General features: G+C 37.3%; 1 protein-coding gene across 9 annotated transcripts in view; it reads left to right on the forward strand.

The window, feature by feature from the left end:
* Window positions 1–22,212, forward strand: part of LOC127576737 (gamma-adducin-like) — a 134,463-nt gene extending 112,251 nt beyond the window's left edge. For 6 of the 9 annotated variants that reach the window (XM_052027440.1, XM_052027444.1, XM_052027439.1 and 3 more), the window contains 7 exons: window positions 290–463; window positions 3,928–4,185; window positions 11,826–11,945; window positions 14,188–14,277; window positions 15,188–15,320; window positions 16,539–16,622; window positions 19,246–22,212. In XM_052027440.1, the coding sequence (XP_051883400.1) occupies window positions 290–463; window positions 3,928–4,185; window positions 11,826–11,945; window positions 14,188–14,277; window positions 15,188–15,320; window positions 16,539–16,622; window positions 19,246–19,517 (1,131 nt within the window). In that variant the 3' untranslated portion in view covers window positions 19,518–22,212. The remainder of the gene's footprint in view (window positions 1–289; window positions 464–3,927; window positions 4,186–11,825; window positions 11,946–14,187; window positions 14,278–15,187; window positions 15,321–16,538; window positions 16,623–19,245) is intronic. The other 3 variants (XM_052027448.1, XM_052027447.1, XM_052027445.1) reach the window with 1 other exon arrangement.
* The last annotated feature ends 398 nt before the right edge of the window (window positions 22,213–22,610 follow it).

Below are 22,610 nucleotides of genomic sequence, written 5' to 3' on the forward strand. Positions count from 1 at the left end.
GTCTTAATAGCAATGCTATTATCATATAAATTCCAGTAATTTATTGTTGTTTTTATATAACACTCCCATCTGCTAATTTGGACAGATGTGCATTGATTTTCTAATTTGACTGAAGTGATATTTGATAGGAAAGTAAACAGAAAGATTGCATTCATTATGCTTCAAATATCTTTTTTATTTGGACATAGGAAATAAGATTTTTTCCCAAGCATTATTCTGCTGAGCAGATATATTCTTTTGATAATTGGAAGTGATCTGTGCACTTTTAACTAAGTGGTTTTATTTGAAGGTAAGGGCCTTGGCAAGTGCGGGTGGAGTAGATAACTTGCTGCTGCTGGATCTGGAAAAGTTCAAGCCTCTCACACACAAGGTGGATTTGGAAGGAGTAAACATGGGAACCACACAAAAGTGGAGAGTTGGAGAACAAGAATTTGAAGCTATGATGAGAATGTTGGACAATCTGGTATGTATATTTTCAAGATTCTGATCCTTGTTTTCAAACTTTCCCATGACCCCCTTCCACCCCCTTTCTATAATTTCTCCAGCTATATAACGCACCTTAACTTTCTGTTCATCCCAGTGCTGAATTATTTAATGTTATGTGCTCCACTATGTCTTGAAGCCATTAGACTTTGCCTTGTAAAGCCAACTTTTGTCTTTTCTCTCCTGTTCAATGTTCTCCATTTTTCTCTCAAATAAACTTGAGCTGTCGTTCTTGACATATAAACTGTAGAAATCACTGTGATGAAGGAGTGATAGATGGCTATTATATACCACAAGTATTCACTGTGCCTTTTTAAATCGGCACCCCCTAAAAGGTTACTTTTGAATTGAGTCTTTAATGCTTTTCATTTTATGTGCTTAAAACTGGGTTTACCTTATGGAAAGTATTGCCTTTCACTCCGGTGGCATTCTTTAATCATTTTTGGAAGCTATTGTGGTTAACCCCATTCCAGGATTTGAGCACCTTAACTCCTCTTAATTATATTAGTGAAGGAAGCCTCCTCGAGTTATCTTTTAGATATGACAGGTTCTGAAGAATATGAAAGCTATCATGGCATGTTGTTGAATAGGGGGGAGTTCCCTGTGTCCTTGCCAACATTTATCCCTTTACCAATACTACCAAAAATGTTTATTCTGGTATTTCCTGTTGTAGCTTCAGTGGGCAAACAGGCTGCAATTTCACCAGTGAAAGAGTTTGCTGGATATTAATTGATGTAGTGCCATATTTTTGAATGCAGTTGTAATCCAATTTATACAAGTAACTCGAACCGAAATTGTGGACTTACAATTAATGAAGATTTTTTAATCCCTGGCTCTTCAATGCATTGATCCATAATGCAGACAGGATCTCAAACGCACATTTACGTCCCACATTGGACAACATAAGAGCACAAGTAAAAGATGCAGTTATAAGTTGTTCATCTCTTTGAGCCTGCTCCACTATTCAGCAAAAGATCCACTATTCAGGCAGGCCATCTACCTCAATTGCTTTTCTGCCCCTATATCTCTCTTCTCTGTTAATATCAAAAAATGTATTGATCTTAGTTTTGATTGAAGTCAATGATTCATCCTTCACAGCCCTCCAGGATATACAGTTGCAAAGATTTTTGCTCTCTGAGTGAAGAAATTTCTCACTTTAATCCTGAGATGGCCTATCCCTTATTTTGAGCCTTTGACCCCTTGTTCTAGTTTCCTTAGCCAGGGGAAACCTTTTTGCATCTACCCTGACAAACCCTTGAGAATTTTATATATTTCAATGGGATTGCTTCTCATTCTGAATTTGAAAGAAAATAGGCTGAGAGGCTCTGTCTTTCCTCATATGGCAGACCCATCATCCTAGAAACCAGTTGGTGAATCTTTGCTGCACTCCCTCAATGGCAGCCATATCCATTTTTTAGACAAGGAGGCCAAAGTTGTACTCGATATTCCAGGTGTAGTTTTGTCACAGTCCTATGTAATAGTATTGAGACATCTTTACTCTTGTTCGCAAATTTTCTTGCAATAAAGTTCAGTGTACCATTTGCCTGCCTAAATGCCTGCTTGTTAACTTTCAGTGGCTTGTGTACGTGGATTCCCAGGCACCTTTTGAACATCAAGATTTCCCAATTGCAGCATTACAAAAAAATACTCAGCATTTGTTTTATTTCTACTGAAATATAACTGCACATTTTTCTAATTTGTACTTCATCTGCAATGTAATTACCCATTCATTCAGCTTGTCTATATTCCTTTGTAACCTCTGCATCCTCATCACTGGAAATATTAGATTTGATTCCCTTGGCCAAATGGTAGACGCAGATGGGGTGTAGTTATGGCCCAAGCACCAGTCCCTACAGGAGTGTACTGATGACAACCTGCCAACTTGAGAAACACTGGTTTATTACTACTCTTTGCTTTCTCCCTGTTAATCAACCCTCAGTCCATGCTAATATATTACCCCCCAATTCCATGTGATCTAATCATGTTTACCAACTCCCTGTGTGGAACCTTCTGGAAATCTTAAGACACTGCATTCACTTCCCTCTCATCTTCATTAGTTATATCTTCAAAAAAAAAATTCCAATAGCTCAGTAAAAGGTCATTTTCTTTTCATAAATCTATGACTTTGTTCAGTTTTATTATTTCCTAAGTGTCTTGAATCCACATCCTTCAGTACAGGTTCCAGCAATTTCCCTATAAACCAATGCCAGGCTAACAAGCCAGTAGTTCTGCCTTTCTTTTTCCCTCCTTTATTAGATAGTGGGGTCACATCTGGATACCATTTATGGGGTTTTCATTTGCTTAAGGGTGGCCTGCATATCACTCATTCATAACAAGGCTTAGAGTCTGCCTGTGAAGCCAGCTTGTGCATGACTTACAGGAGACCACCCCTGAGTAGGTCCTGGTCCTTTTGACCTATCTACCCTGCCCTCCAAACTCTCATATCTTGCCTGATTTTGTTTTAAACCTCCTTGTCCTGCCAGCCCATTCTGACAACTAAAACCATTGTTCAGCCCAAATTCAGTTGCATGTGACACCTCCACCCCTCCTCCCCCTCCCCCCCCCCCGGCCAAACAGCGACAGTCATAACCTCTGACTTGACTAGGAGTCCTCCTGCAACAGACAACAGCATCCCCAGTCTTAACAGCCCCCACCCCCACCCCAATGTAAGCTCAGCCCAACAGACAGTCGCCATCTATTAACTATCAATTCATGGCATCCCAAGCCTTTCCTTGACCTTTCTACTTCACCACCTTCCTCTGCTCTGTGATCCTCTTGCCCTGCTGCCTTTCCTGGGTTATGAACTTATAGGCATGCCCATGAACAAAATATTCATAGACCTACTACACACTACGACTCCTCAAAGCCCCTAAGCAAATACCAATAAGAGTCTAGGCTATTATCTGCATTTGGCTGTAAAGCCTGTGAGGCATCTTGAAGACACGAAGGCTCTTTTCAAAGCATGATCTTTGATATTTTAAACACAAATGAACTATTTTTTGACCTGGCAGGTTTTCTCCATATATTCTAATATTAGCGTGAGGAAAATCTGAGCAGCTTCTAAATACACTAATTGGCATTCAAAGCACACATTCATAACAGACATCAATACTAATTCATGGTTTTGCATATTTTGTTTCCATTTCTGTTTGCTTGATTTTATAACCAATAAAAACTGTCCTTGATGAAAGAATTATCATTGCAATCTCTTCTTGTAGATCTGGAATAAACAAAATTATTCTACTAACAAATGGGTGTATGTCCATGTCCAAATTGTCTTCAGCTATCTATGACATAAATATGAAATTGAGTTTTAAATGTCAAACTGTTGTAGTTTGGGGTTTTACATATAGTTAAAGGATCATTATCTTGTTTATTTTTGTAATCTTATACTTACCAGAAGAAAATGCTTAAGACTTTGTATTTTTTTTCCTCCCTCCACAGGGCTACAGAACTGGCTACACTTACAGGCACCCAATTCTGAAAGAAAAACTAAGGCACAAGAGTGAGGTGGAGATACCTGCAACTGTCACAGCATTTTCCTTTGAAGATGATGCTCTGCCGCGTTCTCCTCTCAAATTTCTGGCACAGAAACAGCAGCGTGAAAAGACAAGATGGCTGAACACTCCTAACACTTATATGAAGGTCAATGTCCCTGAGGAATCTCAGTCAGGTGATTGCAGTCCTAGGTCAAAAACCACAGTAAGTAATAGTTTCTGTCACTCATCAAGATTTGGAATTACTAGCACCAATGTTGGAATGATGCATTCTGTGAATTAATGTATTTTTTTTTGAAGCTGTCGGCAGTTAAAGCAGTGAAATAAAATCATTGATTCCTCAGCGAACCCAGATCTCATAATCATATGCAGGCCCTTCAGCCTAATCCATCCATGCTGACCTTTTTGCCCACCTACACTCTGTTGAAGCTACAACCAATTCTTTCTTTTTCAATCTTTTTATTAAATTTCAAATTAATACACGTAGCAATAGTGATTATACACATGGTGCGAAGAGATCAGGATTACAATAATAACAGTTGCGATATACAAACACGGGGAGTAAAATATATACTCTGAACCTCCCAATCTCTTACTAAGTGAACATGATACAAAAGAATTTGGGAAAAAAAAATTATTATATGAAAAGAGAACCCCAAAATTAAAAAAAATAAACAAAAGCAAACCAAAAACTTAAAAAAAAAAGCTGCATTGTTATTTCTTCGGTTAAAAAACATTATTATGTCGATAGCTCCGCTCCTCTACATTCAAATAAAAGGTTATTGGAAGGGATTCGTAAAAGGTCTGCTTACATCATATGGAAATACTGAATAAATGGACTCCAAATTTCCTCATATTTAAGCGAAGGATCAACAGTACCACTCCTAAGTTTGAGAAAACTATTGAAATGTGGTAGGAGATATAGGATCCTTCGATTTAAATAGAATGGATCTCTTGGCCATTAATGTAACAAATGCAATCATACGACAAGCTGAAGCGGATAGATGGCCGGAATCCATCATTAGTAATCCAAAAATTGCAGTAATAGGATGAGGTTGTAAATCAATATTCAATACAATTGAAATAACATTAAAAATGTCTTTCCAATACTTTTCCAAAAGAGGACAGGACCAAAACGTGTGTCAGGGAAGCCACCTCCGAATTACATCTGTCACATGTAGGATTTATATGGTGATAAAAACGGGCTAACTTATCTTTAGACATATGGGTCCTGTGAACCACCTTAAACTGTATCAAAGAATGTCTAGCACACATTGAAGATGTATTAACTAATTGAAAATTTTCTTCCATGTCTCTATAGGTAAAAGTATTTGAAGTTCTCTTTCCCGTTCATTCTTAATTTTATCAAGTGTCTCGACGTATTTTCATAATCAGATCATAAATTATTGCTATCAAGCCCTCCTGATAAGGATTAAAACCTAAAATTTTCTCTGTAATTTCAATTTTATGTGGTATCAGAAAAGTTGGTAAAATAACGTTTAAAAAAAATTCTAATCTGTAAATATCGAAAAAAATGTGATCCAGGCAAATTGTATTTATTAGACAACTGTTCAAAAGACAAAAGTCAATTATCAATGAATAGATCACAAAAGCATGTTATTCCCTTCATTTTCCACAAAGAAAAAGCTAAATCAATTCTAGATAGTTGAAAGAAAAAATTGGATTGGATAGGACTTGATAAAATGAATTTATTCAATCCAAAAAATTTACGAAATTGAAACCATATTCATATTGGAAGCTGCACCCAATTGCTTTACTCAACATCAGTTACCATCAATAAAATATCACTTAAAAATAAGCAGTATCAAATGAAAATTCCTGCAAATTTTAAGATGGGATGTTGCATGTTTTTAAAACTTTTAATTTTAAAAATAAACAGCTTAAAAAATTATGGAAGGTTTTTAGAGTTTTATTTTTGGTGGGGGGGGAGTATCTGTGGAAACTTAGAACAGCAGCAATGTGCAATAGCTTTCTTTGAGATGAAAAATAATTGCTAAATTAGTGCTAACTTTGTCTTGTAGCTCAAAATCACTTTAAAGATGAATTGACACCCACTTGTACTCATCACAAATGTGGTTCTTATAGCCAACAGAGAATATGCTCTTGGAGGTGCAAAGCTAGCATATAAGCCCACTGGTCTATTGGTAGATGGTGTTTACTAACTGAATGAAGGAGCAAGATTGGCCTTCTGGTGAGATGGAGTTAATTTGGCCGCCAGTTTCGTTGCAAAGCGTGTGGCACTCCAGACTCCATGTGGTGGTGCAACAAGTGACGTAATGTAAACCTAGAAATTATATTGCATTGTGCACTGTTTTTGTTTGCTGTGTGTCACGAACCAGCAACAAAAGAAACACACTGAGCATGATTCAGTGTTAAAAACTATTTTATTAATCACTACTTATGATAATACGTAAAATAAAAGTAAAAATGTTAGTATGTTAGAATTCAAAAATGTTAAACCTTGAACGTTAACCCCAAAAACTAAACTCTTCGTGTGTGTGTGTGACAAAGTCCCAAACTCCAAGTTGCGGAATGGTTCTTAAAGTTCAGTTCCACAAGCCATAAGGTGAAACGTGAGCAAGGGCTTCTTCAACAACCACCGTTGTCTGAAGATAAGACGTAGACGTAGAGAAACATAGAGAGAGTAAATACGAAATCCAAATGTTCCACGATGGAACCCAAGCGACACTTCAGTGTTTACTCGGTAGTGACTTCCTCACCCCGAAAAGCATCCGAATCGTGGTCGTTCACACACACAAATACCTGTTTCCTTCTACAGGTCAGCAACAAAGTGAACTCCACCGGATTACTTCCAACTTCCATACATGGATTTCAGTGGCAGACACAGTTATTGTTTCTCATCCATCGATAGAGAAAACTAGCAGGCTGGTGTCTCTCTCCCTTCTCTCTCTCTCTCTCCTTCTAACTTCTTCAACAACGTCATTACGTCCTTTATCTTCTATTGATGTAAGCACGCCCCACACACACATACACACACACTCTCTATCTTAAAGGGACTTTCACTGAGTCCGTAACATGTGCTATAGGATGTTGTCAAGATCTTCATGAGTAGCAATCACCTACTGCGAGTTACTGTTCCTTGTATGGAGCAGTTTCTAGGCTGCAAATTCCCACCCAGACAGTGGTGCATGGGAAATGGCTAGAGGAGGGAAAACTGAATAAAGATCTGCTCATCCACTTGCAGTTGTTTTCCAAGAATGAAACAGTCAGACCATAATTTTGAGTAGTATGGCAATCTATCCAGACATTCACACTGACCATGGAAAGAGACAGTGGGCTATGTGAATTTATTTGAATATCGGTTATTCCCACCCTGCTTTCAGGAATAGCCTTGCATCTTCAATGAGGTAGCAAATATCAGGACTTTAACTTCTGCAGGGAGCTGTCAGCTACAACCTTGGATTCCAAGCCATCTGCTTAACTGATACTTTGTACAATTTCAATAGGATGTTTGTTGGATTTATTTTTAGATTATAAAGTTGGGAAGTTACTGGGACCAACAGATGTCTGAATAGATCAGTATTCTGTTGGAGTTGTAAAATCAATTTGTGAAGATAACCGCATATATTCATATCATCCTTTTAAACATAGGTATGTGAAAAATCCAAATCTGATACACCATGTTTTTGCCAAAATTTACAGATGTAAAATCAATTTTAGACTGTTTCTTGGCATTTCAATGAAAAAGGACACTTTCTAAGTAAAAAGCACAGCTTTCAAGTATTATTCTCATCTGAAAGGATGCTGAAGTGGCCAGAAATGTTTTCTAGCTAAAATCTGGATTAAATCTTGCTATCGGAACAGTGAGACTGTTACAGCTCATGCAAATTCCAGGCCAATATCTTGTATCTTTCAATGTATTTGCTACAATTTGCATGAGCTGAAACAGAGTCTTGCAGTATGCCCTGAATTGTACGCATTGGGCACTTAGCACTCTTTGATGAACATTAAACTCAGCTGGTGAAGGATTCAGAATTTTAATCATCTGTTAGTGACACTGCTCAGAATGAGCTGCTGGCTCCAGAACTGTTCTTATTGTACTTGTGCACCTCCTAAAAGTAAAAATGAAACTCTGGTCTGTGGCAGAATTGGTTTCTGCAGGCACATCCTCACACCTGTACACAATGCCAGGTCCACAGTTGCTAGGAACTTCTCTGTTAAAAGCACTTGTGAATATTCTGCGAACAATACTTTTGTTAGAAAGAGCCTTGTTAATATGTAAAATTTTAATTAGGTTTTGGCTTTTGACATTGGTTTCCTTCTCAGTCTTAAAGATATAAATTTATGTTTTAATATTTGACAAATGTATAAATTGGTTGTGCAATTTATCATTTATTTCTACAGAGGTCCTTAGGTGACAAATAGTGTTTTAGAGAAAGAAACATGCTTCTCAGTTGTGAAAGTAAGTTTAAGTTATGAAGGAGTGAATCTAACCAGGTATCAGTTTCTTACATAAGAATATCATCTGTATATATTATCCACTGTCAGCATTGTGTCTTATTATTGATGTGGTGTTTGGGGGATCCCATTGTATGCTTATCTAGTTAATGTGATATTTTAGAAGCAGAAACGGAAAATGCTGGAAGAATTGAGCAGATCAGACAGCATCTATGGAGGAAGAAACAGATTAAATATCTCAAGTCAATGACCTATCATAACTGGAAAAGCGAGGCTGTTTTAAGTTGCAGAAAATGGGGGTGCAGAGGGGGTAGGGAAAACGTCTGTGATCAAGTTGTGAAGATGACCATTACTTTAAACTTTGGCATTTTGAGAGAATAAAAAAGGCATCAAAGAACAAATTGAAACTGAAACATTCTGCAATGGAGGAAGAAAGGTTATCTGAAATTATTGAATTCCATGAGAGTCCTGAGTGTTGCAGTAGGAAGAAAGGAAAGGTGAGGTACTGTTTCTCAAGCTTATGGTTTGGCATCTTTGACCAGTGGAGAAGGTCATAGTGGGATATTCAATATCAAGTCTTGAGAGCTGCAACGTGCCCAATATTGGACTCTGTATTCAATATGAGCAATTTCAGGTAATCGTGTTTTTCCTCTCTGCAGATGTCAGATATTTCATTTGAAATTTATTTTTCTGTTTCTTTGCAATGGTTATCTTGAAAACTTTGGTGTGCAGTCTATCAGAGCCATACCCTCTACCCTTCCTTTCCTGCAACTTATAACAGCTTGTTTTCTCACTTGTCCAGTTCTAATGAGTCATTGACCTGAAGCATTGACTCTGTTTCTCTCTCAGTGGATGCAAGCCTGGTCTGCTCAGTTCTAATATTTTCTGTTTTAGTCTTGGATAATCTGTGGTTTGATACTCCAGTTACTGGGCTAGATATCAGAAGTGACACCCTGAGAAGAATTAGTAAATTAACAATCTAAATAGTGCTTAGTTTTATACCTCAATTGGTAGGTCAAGGTCTCTAGTAGAAAAATAGTTTGGGCTCTAAGAATCTTGTTTTGAAACTTGATGTACTTAAAGTTGCTTAAATTCTTCCATCTACTTTTAGTGCTTTTGCTTTAGACAGGCAAGCTTTGTTTTCTTTGGAGTATAAGAGGCATGGAGTACCCCAGCAACAACCTCAGACACTTGAAGGGATAGAAAATTGACTTCAATATGCTGCTGAAACATTTATACCTCTTTGTTACTTCTAAATTTTATAATTTTGACTTGAGCTCTTCTCTATGTTCTAAAATAAGCAACTTATCCTGCCTGCACATAGCCCAGGTCAGATCTCACTTGAGTTCTGAAGACAAGGCTGTATTCAAAATATTGTGAATAGCTCCCATTATTAATGCTACAGTGTTAAACATTCAACAATAAAACAATTAATTTGGATTCATGGAAACCAGTTACAGGAGATTATTTCTACAGTATGTACATATCCATAACATTTGCTGCTAATCTCTAACATCTAAATCTACTGTCATGTGTTTGATACTTATGCCAAGTATTCATTATGACTGAAAATGCTGTTATATATGGGTATGCTGAACTCTGTAATGTTAGAAATCCAAGGGTGTCTGTCTTTGTAAAATTCAGATCTTGTGTGACTTCTTCGGACCAAAATTGGGTTGTAGTGCAGCATTTGGATGTCGTTTAATATAAAGGTGTTCCCCCTTGTGGCAAGATTATAAATTTACTGTTTAGTAAATTGCAGTGATTTTGAAATACTGCTGAACGATTGGTAACTGTGTTTTTGGAGGGAGTTCTAAAATACTGCTCACCATAGTTTTGTAAATCCTACCTAGAACATGTTGGTTGGCGAGGGTTAACTAACAAATACTAAGCTATTAAGTTCTAAACATTCTTTTGAAATAGCTTGAAGACAATCCTATTAAAACTTTACTGATTTCCCTCAGCTTACCCCTCTGAAAACTATTTGTTTTCATGCAGTTTTCCATCTGGAGGGTGGGTCAGCATATTACGTAATTCCCCAAAGCTTCTACAAGCAATGTTTTCCAGTATTTCAATGCCAGATTACATAATTTCATGGAGAAGGCTGGACAGAATGAGTCTACTAAAAAATTCATTACTCATAATGGCTCAGCTGAATGTTGCCTAATACAAGACACAGATGTATAATGTTTTCTCTCGAATGTAGCAATTGTTTCCTGCTACAGATACCTTGTTGCATCTATTACACTGTAATATGCTTAGGAATTTAAATCTTATTCCAATTGATTAATTATTCTGTATTATAAATATAGAAATTTACATTTGCCCAGCTTTAAAAGTTTTAATTAAAAACAGGCCTGCTGAGTGTTTCCTGCTTTCTCTGTTATTTTTGATTTCCAGCATCTGCAGTTTTTTGATGTTAAACTTTTAAAGAGATATTCATCCCTGTGCATCTTGCTGTTGGTTTTCAGTATATAGGAAATTCCATTACTTATTTGTATAGCAAAAAAATAATGCTGTAGATTTTGTTTTCTTCCCCATCACTACTTTGGAAGATCTTCTCCACTCCCTTAATGTGAGTCTATTCATTGCATCTTTGTACCACCTCTATTGAGCCTCCAATCCTTTTTTTCCCCCAACTCTTTCCCTTCACCACCACCTCCAAACTACCTATGTATATACCTTTGGCTGTCTCTTTCCTCTCCAATGTGTCATCCACACTCAATTTCCATCATATTTGAACTGATCCATTTCTATATTTCTGCTAATTACCATCTTCCCCCTCCACTTAAGCAAGTGTGAGAGTTTATTGGTAAGAATTAGTGTTAACTTATGATGCTCCCTCTTGATTTTCTCAGACTGTGAAGTTTAGCAACAGATCTTCATTATAAGTTAAAGAATCAAAAAGCACATCGCCTTTGACAGATACATGCAAGATGTCATTGTTTTTATACTGTGTGAATAACTTGTGGAAATTCCTGTATACTGGAAGCCATCAGCAAACACTTTATTAAATGGTGATTTTCAGTGTGAAAAAGTTTGACTGTAATTAAAGATTTGCTTTTAAAAGAATGCTTGCACTAGAATGGATATCCCAGTCTTTTCTGGTGTGTTGAGTTCCTGTATATCAGGTAAGAATCACATCTTCGCAGCATCCAATGTATCTTAAATTGTAGATCTCTTACTGAGGTAACCATTATCACACAGCTAATGGAGTAGCAGGATGTCTCTGACAATAACCATTTGGATTTGCATTTAACTTTGCATGTGCAGTCAGCAAAATTTGCTGTCTAGTTTCCACTTAAATAACGGCAAGCATCATTAGCCTTGTCTTTTCTCTTTTGCAAAATTCATCCCATTATTTTTCTTCTAGGAACCATGTAGAGATTTTATCTTTTTTTTCAGTGGAAGAAAGCAGACAACACTTCAAAAAACAGCAGTGGGACACCAATCAAGATAGAAGATCCTAATCAGTTTGTTCCACTAAATACAGATCCACGAGAAGTCCATGATAAGAGAAACAAGGTTTGTGGATACTTAATTGATGCATGAATCCTGCTTTTGACTTGTGTTTTGTTGAAATATTTACTTGTTTGATACTCTCATTCTAAAATCTAGTCCATGTATGCTGAAATATAATGAATTTAGACATATTAACTCACTTAAGTAGAAACAGAATTTTCTGGACTGGTTTAGGCAGAATCTGTGGAGAGAAGATGATAATAAATGTTTCAGGTTGATGACCTTTGAAACATTTTAGTCCAACATTGATTAATTTATCTTAAAGGTGGATTGAATGCCCTTTTACTAAAGGAGTACAAGATAAATTTTTCCCTAATTAATTTTGAATAATTTTCATAATCAAAGAGTCTTAATATAAAATGTTTACTTAGGAGTACATGGGCAGCAGAAATGTCACCATTTGCAAGTTCCCCTGCTAGTCATAAACCATTCAGAAATACTGCTCTTGTTTTGTCATTGGACCAAAAGCCTGAAGTTGGTATTGGTTTATTATTGTAACGTACCAAGGTACAGTGAAAAACTTGCCTTGCATACCGATCGTACAGGTCAATTCATTACACAGTGCAGTTACTTTGAGTTAGTACAGAGTGCATTGAGGTAGTGCAGGTAAAAACAATAACAGTACAGAGTAAAGTGTCACAGCTACAGAGAAAGTGCAGTGCAGGTAGACAATAAGGTGCAAGGTCACAACAAGGTAGATTGTGAGATCAGAGTCCATCTCATTGTATAAGGGAACCGTTCAATAGTCTTATCACAGTGGGGTAGAAGCTGTCCTTAAGCCTAGTGGTACGTGCTCTCAGGATCCTGTATCTTCCACCTGATGGAAGAGGAGAGAAGAGAGAATGACCCAGGTGGGTGGGGTCTTTGATTATGCTGGCTGCTTCACCAAGACAACGAGAAGTAAAGACAGAGTCCAAGGAGGGAAGGCTGGTGTCCGTGACGCACTGGGCTGTGTCCACAACTTCCTGCAGTTTCTTGCCGTCCTGGGCAGGGCAGTTGTCAAAACAAACCGTGATGCATCCAGATAGGATGCTTTCTGTGGTGCATCAATAAAAGTTGGTGAGTGTCAAAAGGGACCTAGCGAATTTCTTTAGCCTCCTGAGGAAGTAGAGGCACTGGTGAGCTTTCTTGGCCATGGCATCTATGTGATTTGACCAGGACAAGCTATTGGTGATGTTCACTCCCAGGAACTTGAAGCTCTCAACCCTCTTGACCTCAGCACTGTTGATGTAGACAGGTGCATGTACACCGCCCCCTTTCCTTGTCAATGACCAGCTCTTTTGTTGACATTGAGGGAAAGGTTGTTGTCATGACACCATGCCACTAAGCTCTCTATCTCCTTCCTGTACCCCCACTCATCGTTGTTTGAGATATGGCTTACTACGGTAGTATCATCTGCAAACTTGTAGATGGAGTTAGAGCAGAATCTGGCCACACAGTCATGAGTGTATAGGGAGTAGAGTAGAGGGCTGTGGACGCAGCCTTGTGGAGCACCAGTGTGAGAATTATCGTGCTGGAGGTATTGCTGCCTATCATCACTGATTGCAGTCTGTTGGTCAGAAAGTCAAGAGTTCCCTATCCACCATACAGAATACCATCACCTTTTCAAAAGTATTTAGGAATAAACTTAACAAAACAGAATAGTCCATATTCCGTTTGTGAGAAATTACATTTTTAATTAAGTACTCTTATTGATTTCACTATATCAAATTTAGCTCATACAGAAACCCAGTTTTGATTTGTCTCACTGGTGACTGGCAGTTAAGATTGTAAAAAGCTGCTGTAACTGGAAACTTGATCTTAAGTAGCTTAGCTACATGAAAGGCAGAGACTGAGAATAAGGGAGTATCTTAAAATTAATCCCTTCCCCCACACAGTAATGTTTCCATTAATTTTTGTGCTTTGTATTTTAGCAACTAATATTCATCATATTAATGAAATTCATTTAGGAATGCTCTAACCAAACCCTGTATTTTGGAATTGGGTCATAATTGTATAGTATGAGTGGTTTACAGTTTGTGCATTTTCATATATTCATAGTAAACAGCTCTTCTGAATCCGTTTGAACTTTTTAGGATAACATCACTGTTCTGCTCAGATTCAGATGGTTTTACTTGAAGGTAAAAGAATCACATGAAACTCTTTGATCAGATCAAAGCTGCTTAATGTCATTTACAAAAGAGTCGTGTTTCCTGCTGTACACAGCATGCCTGAACCGAGGTCTGACTCATTACTTTTGTTTCAGATCCGTGAACAAAATCGATACGACATGAAGACTGCAGGGCCACAGTCGCAATTACTGGCTGGTATTGTTATAGAGAAGAAAAGCACCCCGGTACAGTTGCATCATATATTTTAATTTGTAGTTTTGTCCTTCAGTTGTAATTTTCATGTTCATACCAAGAGTTGCCAATTAAATTCCCTATAATTAAAACATCCACATTTAAAATGAGCCATTGCTTAGATCAGCCATAGAGGAAGACTGGCATCCATTGCATTAATGTCAGTGTCAGGGTTCCCAGCTGTAGCCTAGGGCATTTGTTCCTTTTTATGCAGTTTGGTCAAAATGAAGAGAACTCTTCAACTTTACAGTGAAGTTGTCTTCCCAGTTAATTATCTTAAATGAAACACAATTAAATCCCTCTTGAAACAAACTCAGTAAGACAGAGTAATACAAAATGGAAGTCGTGTTTTCTTTTTGATATCACTGTTATTTTCACCATTGTTTTTATTTCAGATAGCTTTATCTTGCAGCATTAATGGTAACCCTACTACCTCTGACAAATGTTTCAAGTTGTACACTTTTAACACTACCCCTTTTACCGATTGCCACATATCGCTGACAAACCACATTCGCACAGACATAACTACTGTGGGGGTGGTAATAGCAACTCAGATATTGTATTGATATTCACAAACAGGTTCTGTCAAGAAGTGCCAACTAGATGGTCCATCTTGGCTTCTATCACAGAAGCCAGTCTTCAGCCAATGAAATTCAGTCCAAGTGATACCTAGAATTGACTAAGAGCACTGGATACAGCAAAAACAATAGGATGAGACCACCTTGCACTCCATAGCTAATTATGCCCTCTCCCCATCTTGAGGGTAATTTGGGATACAGGGCAGTCTAAATGAACTAAAACTTCTATATCAAATGCTGTGAATTTTTTTTGAGAATTTTTTTTAAAACCTTCCGCTGTCACCTGAAAGCTGAAGTTATTTATGTAAAAGTACTTACTTTTCAGCTCACGCAGCTGGAAATCGAAAGAATGGGAGAGCAGATGCCACCAGGCCCACCGAACCCATTCAGTTACCTCAACGAGAATGAATTGGAGGAATACAAAAGGATGATTGAACGAAAACAACAAGGATTGGATGGTAAGGAATTATGTATTTAAGTTATGGAAACCAAACTGAAAGTACATGCAGTAATTTCTGATTGCACAACGCAAATAATTTTGTTTTAATTTCCGTAATCAGTATGGGCAAGGAAACATTGCTATATTAGGATAAATTGGAAACAATGACCTCCTGTGGTTGACAAATCTAAATGCCACATACAGCTATTTTTACTTATTAATATTTACATTCCTGGTTTATTTTAGGATTTCAATCTCAAATTCTGCATGGAATCTCCAGATTTACCAAGGAGTGGCTATATCCATAATGGCTCCCTCCACTAGTCTTTGAGTTCCATTTCTCACAACATTGATTGCCCTTGTATTCCCAACTTTTGTGTTGTGTTTAAATTGCTGATTCTCCACCTCATTGTACCAAGTCAATTTACATAAAATGGTCTAAATTAAAACCTTGCAAATATGAGTAATATCTTATTTTTGAAGTGTATTTCTGTCATCCTGAATTCAATCATACCTCCCAAGCCTGTGCTCGTAGGAACTGTTTTGTAGAAAGCCAGGAATGGCTTTCTCTTTCTGTATTTCACATAACGGGTAGGTCTGATGTTATGCTCCCTCCTTTTCGTCTCTCTCCCTTCTGACCTCCCCCAACTTGTCCTCTTTCTCACCCCCCACCCCCTACTGACCACTCAAGCAGAGAGATGAACATTTACAGAGACAGACACACACACAGACACACACACAGACACACTTTTCACTCGCATGAAGAATGACCACTAGGGTGTAATAATTAAAGCCTGCTGGCTCCCTTGGAATAGTATCTAACATGAGTCACCATCACAGGGACTAAATGTTCTTGCTAATTTTGTGTGAAATCGTTAACTACTTCACGTACTGTGGTTCAAGACTGAGGAGACACAGATTAGTTTAGTCAAAAATTAACCGTTGGACAATGAACCCTACTTCCTTTTCAGATAAGTTTCATAGCTGATTCAGCTTCACACATTTTAGATGAAACTAATGCTGCTTTTAGTTGCATTCTTCCTAAACACCAGCATTTGGCATGCTGCAAAATAGAAAAGCAAATTAACTTTGCCATAATAAACGATTGTGCTGACTTTGTGCTTTGCATTTAATTTATACAACTAACAGATTTTGTACTAAAAAGCATGACATTTTTGTAAAGCTTGTAGAATCTTAACACTAAAAAGGGAAAAAAAAACTAACTCTTCCCCTGCAGATACTGAACATGAATTAACATCAGATGATGGTTCTGCGATATCACCAACTCAATCCCCACAAGCCTTACCAGCAGAATTAGAAGGTGGGACATTTCATCTCTTATTCTTTAGTCGTTTGCTCTCTCAGGTAGCACCGATGTGTCTGTACAAGTTTCTATTCCCATTACTACAACACAGACCAGTTAGAAATCTCTGAGGAAATGCCATATTTTGTCGCTATTTACAAGGCCTTGGACATCATTTTATTTGATACAGAGATCCATGGAATAGGAGAAGTGGTTTGCTAACTTGTTCCAAGAAGAAACTGTATGTGGTTGTGCCAGTGGTTCAACAACTTGTGTTGATCTAGCACTTTGCCCAAAGCAAAATATCCTAAGGCTTATCAGAAAAACGTTATCAAGAAAATGACTCGAACATACAAAAGGAAATGTGCTGCTGGGTTAAATGACCACATACTTGGCCAAAAAGATGGTGTTTAAAGAGTGTTGTAAAGGAAAAATTGATAATTGGTTTATTATTGTCACATGTACTGAGGTAAAGTGAAAAATTTTGTTTTGCAAGCCATCCATACAGATCATTTCACAACATCAGTATATTGAGGTAGACAAGGGAAAAGCAATATCAGAACGCAGAATATAGTGTTACAGTTACAGAGAAAGTGCAGACAGACAATAGGGTGCAAGGCCATGATGAGGTAGATTGTGAGGTCAAGAGTCCATCTTATTATACAAGAGGTCAATTCATTAGTCTTATAACAGCGGGATAGAAGTTGTTATAAGAAGCAGGATAGAGAGGGAGATTTTAAGGAATATCTTAATGGGGGAATGAGGGGTCCTTGGCAGTTGAAGGCAGGCTGCAAATGAAACAATTAAAATCAGGTGTAGTCAGGAGACCAGAGTGGAGTGCAAATAAGTCAGAGGGCAGGAGTCAATTACAGCACTAGGATGGGGCAAGGCCATGGAGAGAGTTGAAAATGAAGATGGGAATCTTAAAGCTAAGTGTTGCTTACCCAGGAGATGCTGTAGACCGAGCATGAGGGTTATGAGCAAATAACATTGTGCAAGATGGTTCACAAGTAGTAGAAACTTAAGATGATCAAGTAGCAGATAAAATGAGAGAGCAGGTCAGAAATGCATTGAAATAATCAAGTCAATAGCTAAGAAAGGCATGACTAAAGATTTCAGTTCCAATGATCTGAGGGTTGGTAGAGTCGGTGAAGATACAGAGATGGAAATGGGCAATCTTATTGATAATAAGATTGCCCTACTACTTGGACTTTAGAGGTATGAGAGGTGATCTTCTCGAAACTGAAAATTCTGAAGGGTATGATGGGATAGAGGTTGAGAGGATTTGTTCCTTGTGGAGGAATCAAGAACTCTGGGACATAAAGATGAAGAATCTTCGAAATTCTTCAAGAGCTCTGGAACTGAAATGGTATGTAATTTTACACTGATCTTGAAGTCAAATAACAAGGTTACAACCAGTCTGATTCAGTTTCAGACAATTGCCAGGGAGAGGGATGGTCAGTGGCTGAGAAACAGATTTAAGAAGAAATAGGAGCAGGATTAGGCCGTAGAGTGCGTCAAGCCTGCCCTGCCGTTCATTAAAGATGATGGCCAAACAGAACTTGGCATCCTTGCTTTTCTGTCTGCTCCCCGTAACCCTTGATTCCTATACATATATACCACAAGTCTGTCTCTTTGAACCTTGAATATATTTAATGACTTGGCCTCCAGAGCTCTTAAAGAATTTCAAAGATTCTTCTTCATCTTTATGTCCCAGAGTTCTAGATTCCTCCACAAGGAACAAATCCTCTCGGCCTCTATCCCATCATACCCTTAAGAATTTCCAGTTTCGAGACGATCACATCTCATACTACTAAAGTCCAAGTAGTAGAGGCTTCGTCCCACAATTAACCAAATGAACTTTCTCTGAAATGCCTCCAGTACAAGTATATCCCTCAAATAAGGAGACCAAAACTGTTAATTATCCTGGGTACAGTTGTAATAAGGTTATCCTACAGCTATTGAAATGCTGCTTGCAATCTTATATAAGAACAGAGAATTTCAGGTCAGTGATATTGTCTGTTTTGATTCTAGTTTTTATATGTAAAACATAAAAATATATTAATTTCCTTTTGTAAACAGGAAAAGCCAGTATCCCCTTTGCTTTCCCAATTACTTGTACCTGGACACGACATCTGCGTTTTGTGTACGATACCGAGGTCCCTCTTAAAGCAGCATCCTGTCTATTTGAACAATATTTTGGGTTTCTGTGTGACCTACCAAAGCGGATAACCTCACACTTCACCACATTGTACTCCACCTGACAGATTTTCAGCCACTCGCTTAACCTATCTATACCTCTTTGCCAGAAAGGGAAGTTCACGTGTCGTGGTCTAGTGGGAAGTGGGTTGAGAATAGACAGTGAAACTCACAAACAACATGAGCTCGTAGAGGGCATGCAAAAAGAGAAATAACCTGATTTATATATACTTTGACAATCTGGCAATAGAATTAAGATTGTCTGTTTACTTCCCTTAGTGCCCCTTAGATGACAACCATATATCAAAATTTCTTTTTACAATCACAGAATTTTGATTTTCTGGTATACAGTGAACATCATTCTAATACAATTTTAATTGTATTTATGTTTTTGTTTTAAAGTAAATCTAACTGTTGTACATTAATAATGATTCTGCCTCAGAAAACACAATGCCAGCAGTGGTGGTGAATGGAGGAAAGGAAGATGGGCAAGCATTTGCAGAAGATGTGACAAACCGCATCAGCCAGTTAACAACTGGCACTGTGGAGAATGTGGAGATTACCATCAAGTCAACAGAAAAGGTGGATATGAACACCAGCGACACCCTCTCACCTGAGGGGTCTCCTTCTAAATCTCCTTCAAAGAAGAAAAAGAAATTCCGTACACCATCGTTCCTGAAAAAGAACAAAAAGAAAGAGAAGGTGGAAGCATAATGATAGGTTTGCAGGGTTGTCACACAGTTAAAATGCTGGTCAGATTGATATTGGTCTTAAATGCATAATATTGACATGTTCAGCTAAATGTGCCCAAAATCATTTGTGCACTGGCCAAGAAGAGATGAAAAAGGGCACATCTATACAGGGGTTTAAACCTGGCATTGAAATATTATTGCAAATTTCTTTAGTAATTAACCTTTTGCCAAAATAAAATCACATTCTAGTTAATTCTAGACAGGGAACAGCTATACTGTAGAATTGATTTTAATCTTTAAACAAAACTCATCTCAGTAAATCCACCAGTGTGGAAATTTTATACACTTAGACAGATGATTTAATCCATGATGGAAAACTTTCTAAATTTTTTAATACTATGAAAGAAATGTTACAAGCATGCTATATAAGGGTCTAATGAGAAAAGTAAATGACTAAGAATGCCTGTCTCAAGTATACCTGGGAAAGTCTAGGCACGTTGTGGTTCTGATATTAATGGACTAGATAATACAAAACTGGACTCATGTCAATAGTGTTTTTTTTGTTCTCTTTTTTAAAAGAAAAACTATACTGCACTTTTTGGTAATACTTACTAGTAACTAAAACTTAAGTGAATCCATGAGGTAACCAAATGAAGGAGAAATAATGCAACCAAAAAGGGAAAGAGGGTGTGCAGTGGGAGTAATTAATGGGGAAAGGATTGAGTTGTAATAAATGGCAAGTGGTATTAAAGCAATTGATGTTTTTTTTTTGAAATTGTGGTTCAACTTGTAGCGTAAAAAGAAAAAAGGCATGAAAATAACATTTTATTTAAATGCATGATATAGAAAAATTAAGCTAGAGCACGACAACAAACCAGTGCTAGCATGCTCCTTGAGTCATCTGATTTTTAATTGACCATTTTTTCCCTCTTTCCACTTCTCCCCTTAACTCCCAACATGCCAAGTAATAATGCAAACATTGTTTGCTTGGGTCCACATTTTGACCAGTATCCTTGTGGCACTTGATTGGCAATCAGTTGTTAGCCACTAGGCTGAATGTGCTGACTTGGCTTGCCCATTGATGAGCCTATAGAGTTTGGCCTTATGACCTGTGTTAGTTGACACTTTATCTCTCCTGGAAGATAATTAGTTTCCCCAGAATAAGATTGGTTTTAAATGTGAATGACAAATTTTAAGTCCATTTTTTATTAAAGTTGTGAATTTATTCTGCAATGTTAGTGACCATACTGATGTTTATAACAGTATTTTGCCAGGAAACCCAATTTATTTTTTACAAAAAGGAATTTTACTGGAGTATCATGCTATTAATTGTGAAGAGAAGCAGCCTCTAGAAATTATCTTTCACATTTATATGTAAAAGTTATCTTACACATTATATGTTCTCTTGTAAAGTACTTGTAATGCATTTGCTATGAAGTATTTTGTGTAAAATGGAAATGTGCAGTGGGTAATGATAAGATCATGATGTTCAAAGACTGCGAAAATGGTCAATAATGTGCACATTTTAAAAGTGACCTAATTTGTGATTACAATTAAACTTGCTGATGACTTCCATAGACCTTATGTCTTTCTGAACAAAATGCCAATATTGGGAGAAGTAATTGTTTTTTTAATTTGAGTTTTTTGTTTCAGAATGACAATATGGTATTTTTATAAGAGATATAAAATTTAAACACTAATCTCCATATTCTTTCTCCATGTATACAACTTTATCTGTTCTCTGACGAAGATGGGTTTACCAGATGAATAGACTTGTGTTACTAATTTTTTTTATAAACTAAATCTTTTTGTGGTAATTCTGCCAGAAAAGGACCTAATAAATTTGTGAGTTAAGTTTAGGAACTTGAGAGAAAGCCACTAAATGCATTTGGGAGAAAATAAAGAAAACCACTAACATTGGGGTCTGTGATTTGAATCCCAATTAGCAATGTGAATGAGAGTTTGATTCTGAATACCGTATGTTAATGAATAGAATCAGAGTTGTTTAATGGTTCGAGGCTGTAGGACTGGGCTACAGAATGGATCTCTGAAAGGGAACAACACCATGTCAACACTAAATACTGGAAAAAAAAAACTAAAGTTTAACTATTTTGTGTTTTTTTTTAAAAGCCAACTTTTTAGTCAACCCTTTAAGACAGTTATCCAAGCCTTGTGCTACTGGTAACTTTGGAGGGGGGAAGGAGAAGGTTGGTGGGTTTTTTTTGGGGGGGGAGGGGTGGGAACTATCTGCATAATTTATGCAGCTTTTGTGCATTGCTTTAAATGGAGTTAACTGACCTTGTTGCACCTTGTTAAAGGCACTATATATAAGTGCAGCAACCCTGTGGAATATATAAAGCTTTAACAAAATTGCTTTTTAGATGTGTTGCTAATCCATGTAAAGTCCACTAATAAGCAGTATTTTACAATGTGGAGACATCTCATTTTAGTAATCTATAATTTGTACCTTATACTAGACTGTTATTTTCCAATAACCTTACTCTTTGATTGAAATCCTAATTATTTGATATTATGTGCTTATTAAATTATATTCTGATAAAATTCCTCAGCTTTCTTATTTTTGAAATTCTGTAATGCACCTAAACTATTGGAGCATTTTAAAATCTGGAATCTGCTTATGGAAGAATGTAAAAGAAATGGCACTCTGTATAGCAGCTTACTTGCTCTATGAAAAATTAAATACCTATATAAACACACCAAGTTTGTCTTGCCTTTGCATGAAAAAGAATCTAAGTACAGGAAGTCCCCGACTTACGAACGCCCGACTTACGAACATCTGTACTTACGAACCGACCTTCATGGTCCCCGGGCCAAGTGCGCGTGCGCGGCCATGATTCCCAGGCCAAGTGCGCGTGCGCGGCCGCAATCCCCGGGCCAAGTGCGCATGCGTGGACACTGTTCCGAGTTACACACAAAATCGGGTTACGAACAGTCTCAAAAACGGAACCCGTTCGTGAACTGGGGACTTCCTGTAATAGAATAGTAAAGAAAACTCTTTCGGGAGGGATTGTAGAGATTTTTGTTCAAATGAAGGTTAAGATGTATTCTAGTTACAAGAAAATGACTATATTTAATCAGCTTTTTACACAGTATA

Source organism: Pristis pectinata, chromosome 12 (genome assembly GCF_009764475.1).
Source record: "Pristis pectinata isolate sPriPec2 chromosome 12, sPriPec2.1.pri, whole genome shotgun sequence".
NCBI lineage: Eukaryota > Metazoa > Chordata > Chondrichthyes > Rhinopristiformes > Pristidae > Pristis > Pristis pectinata.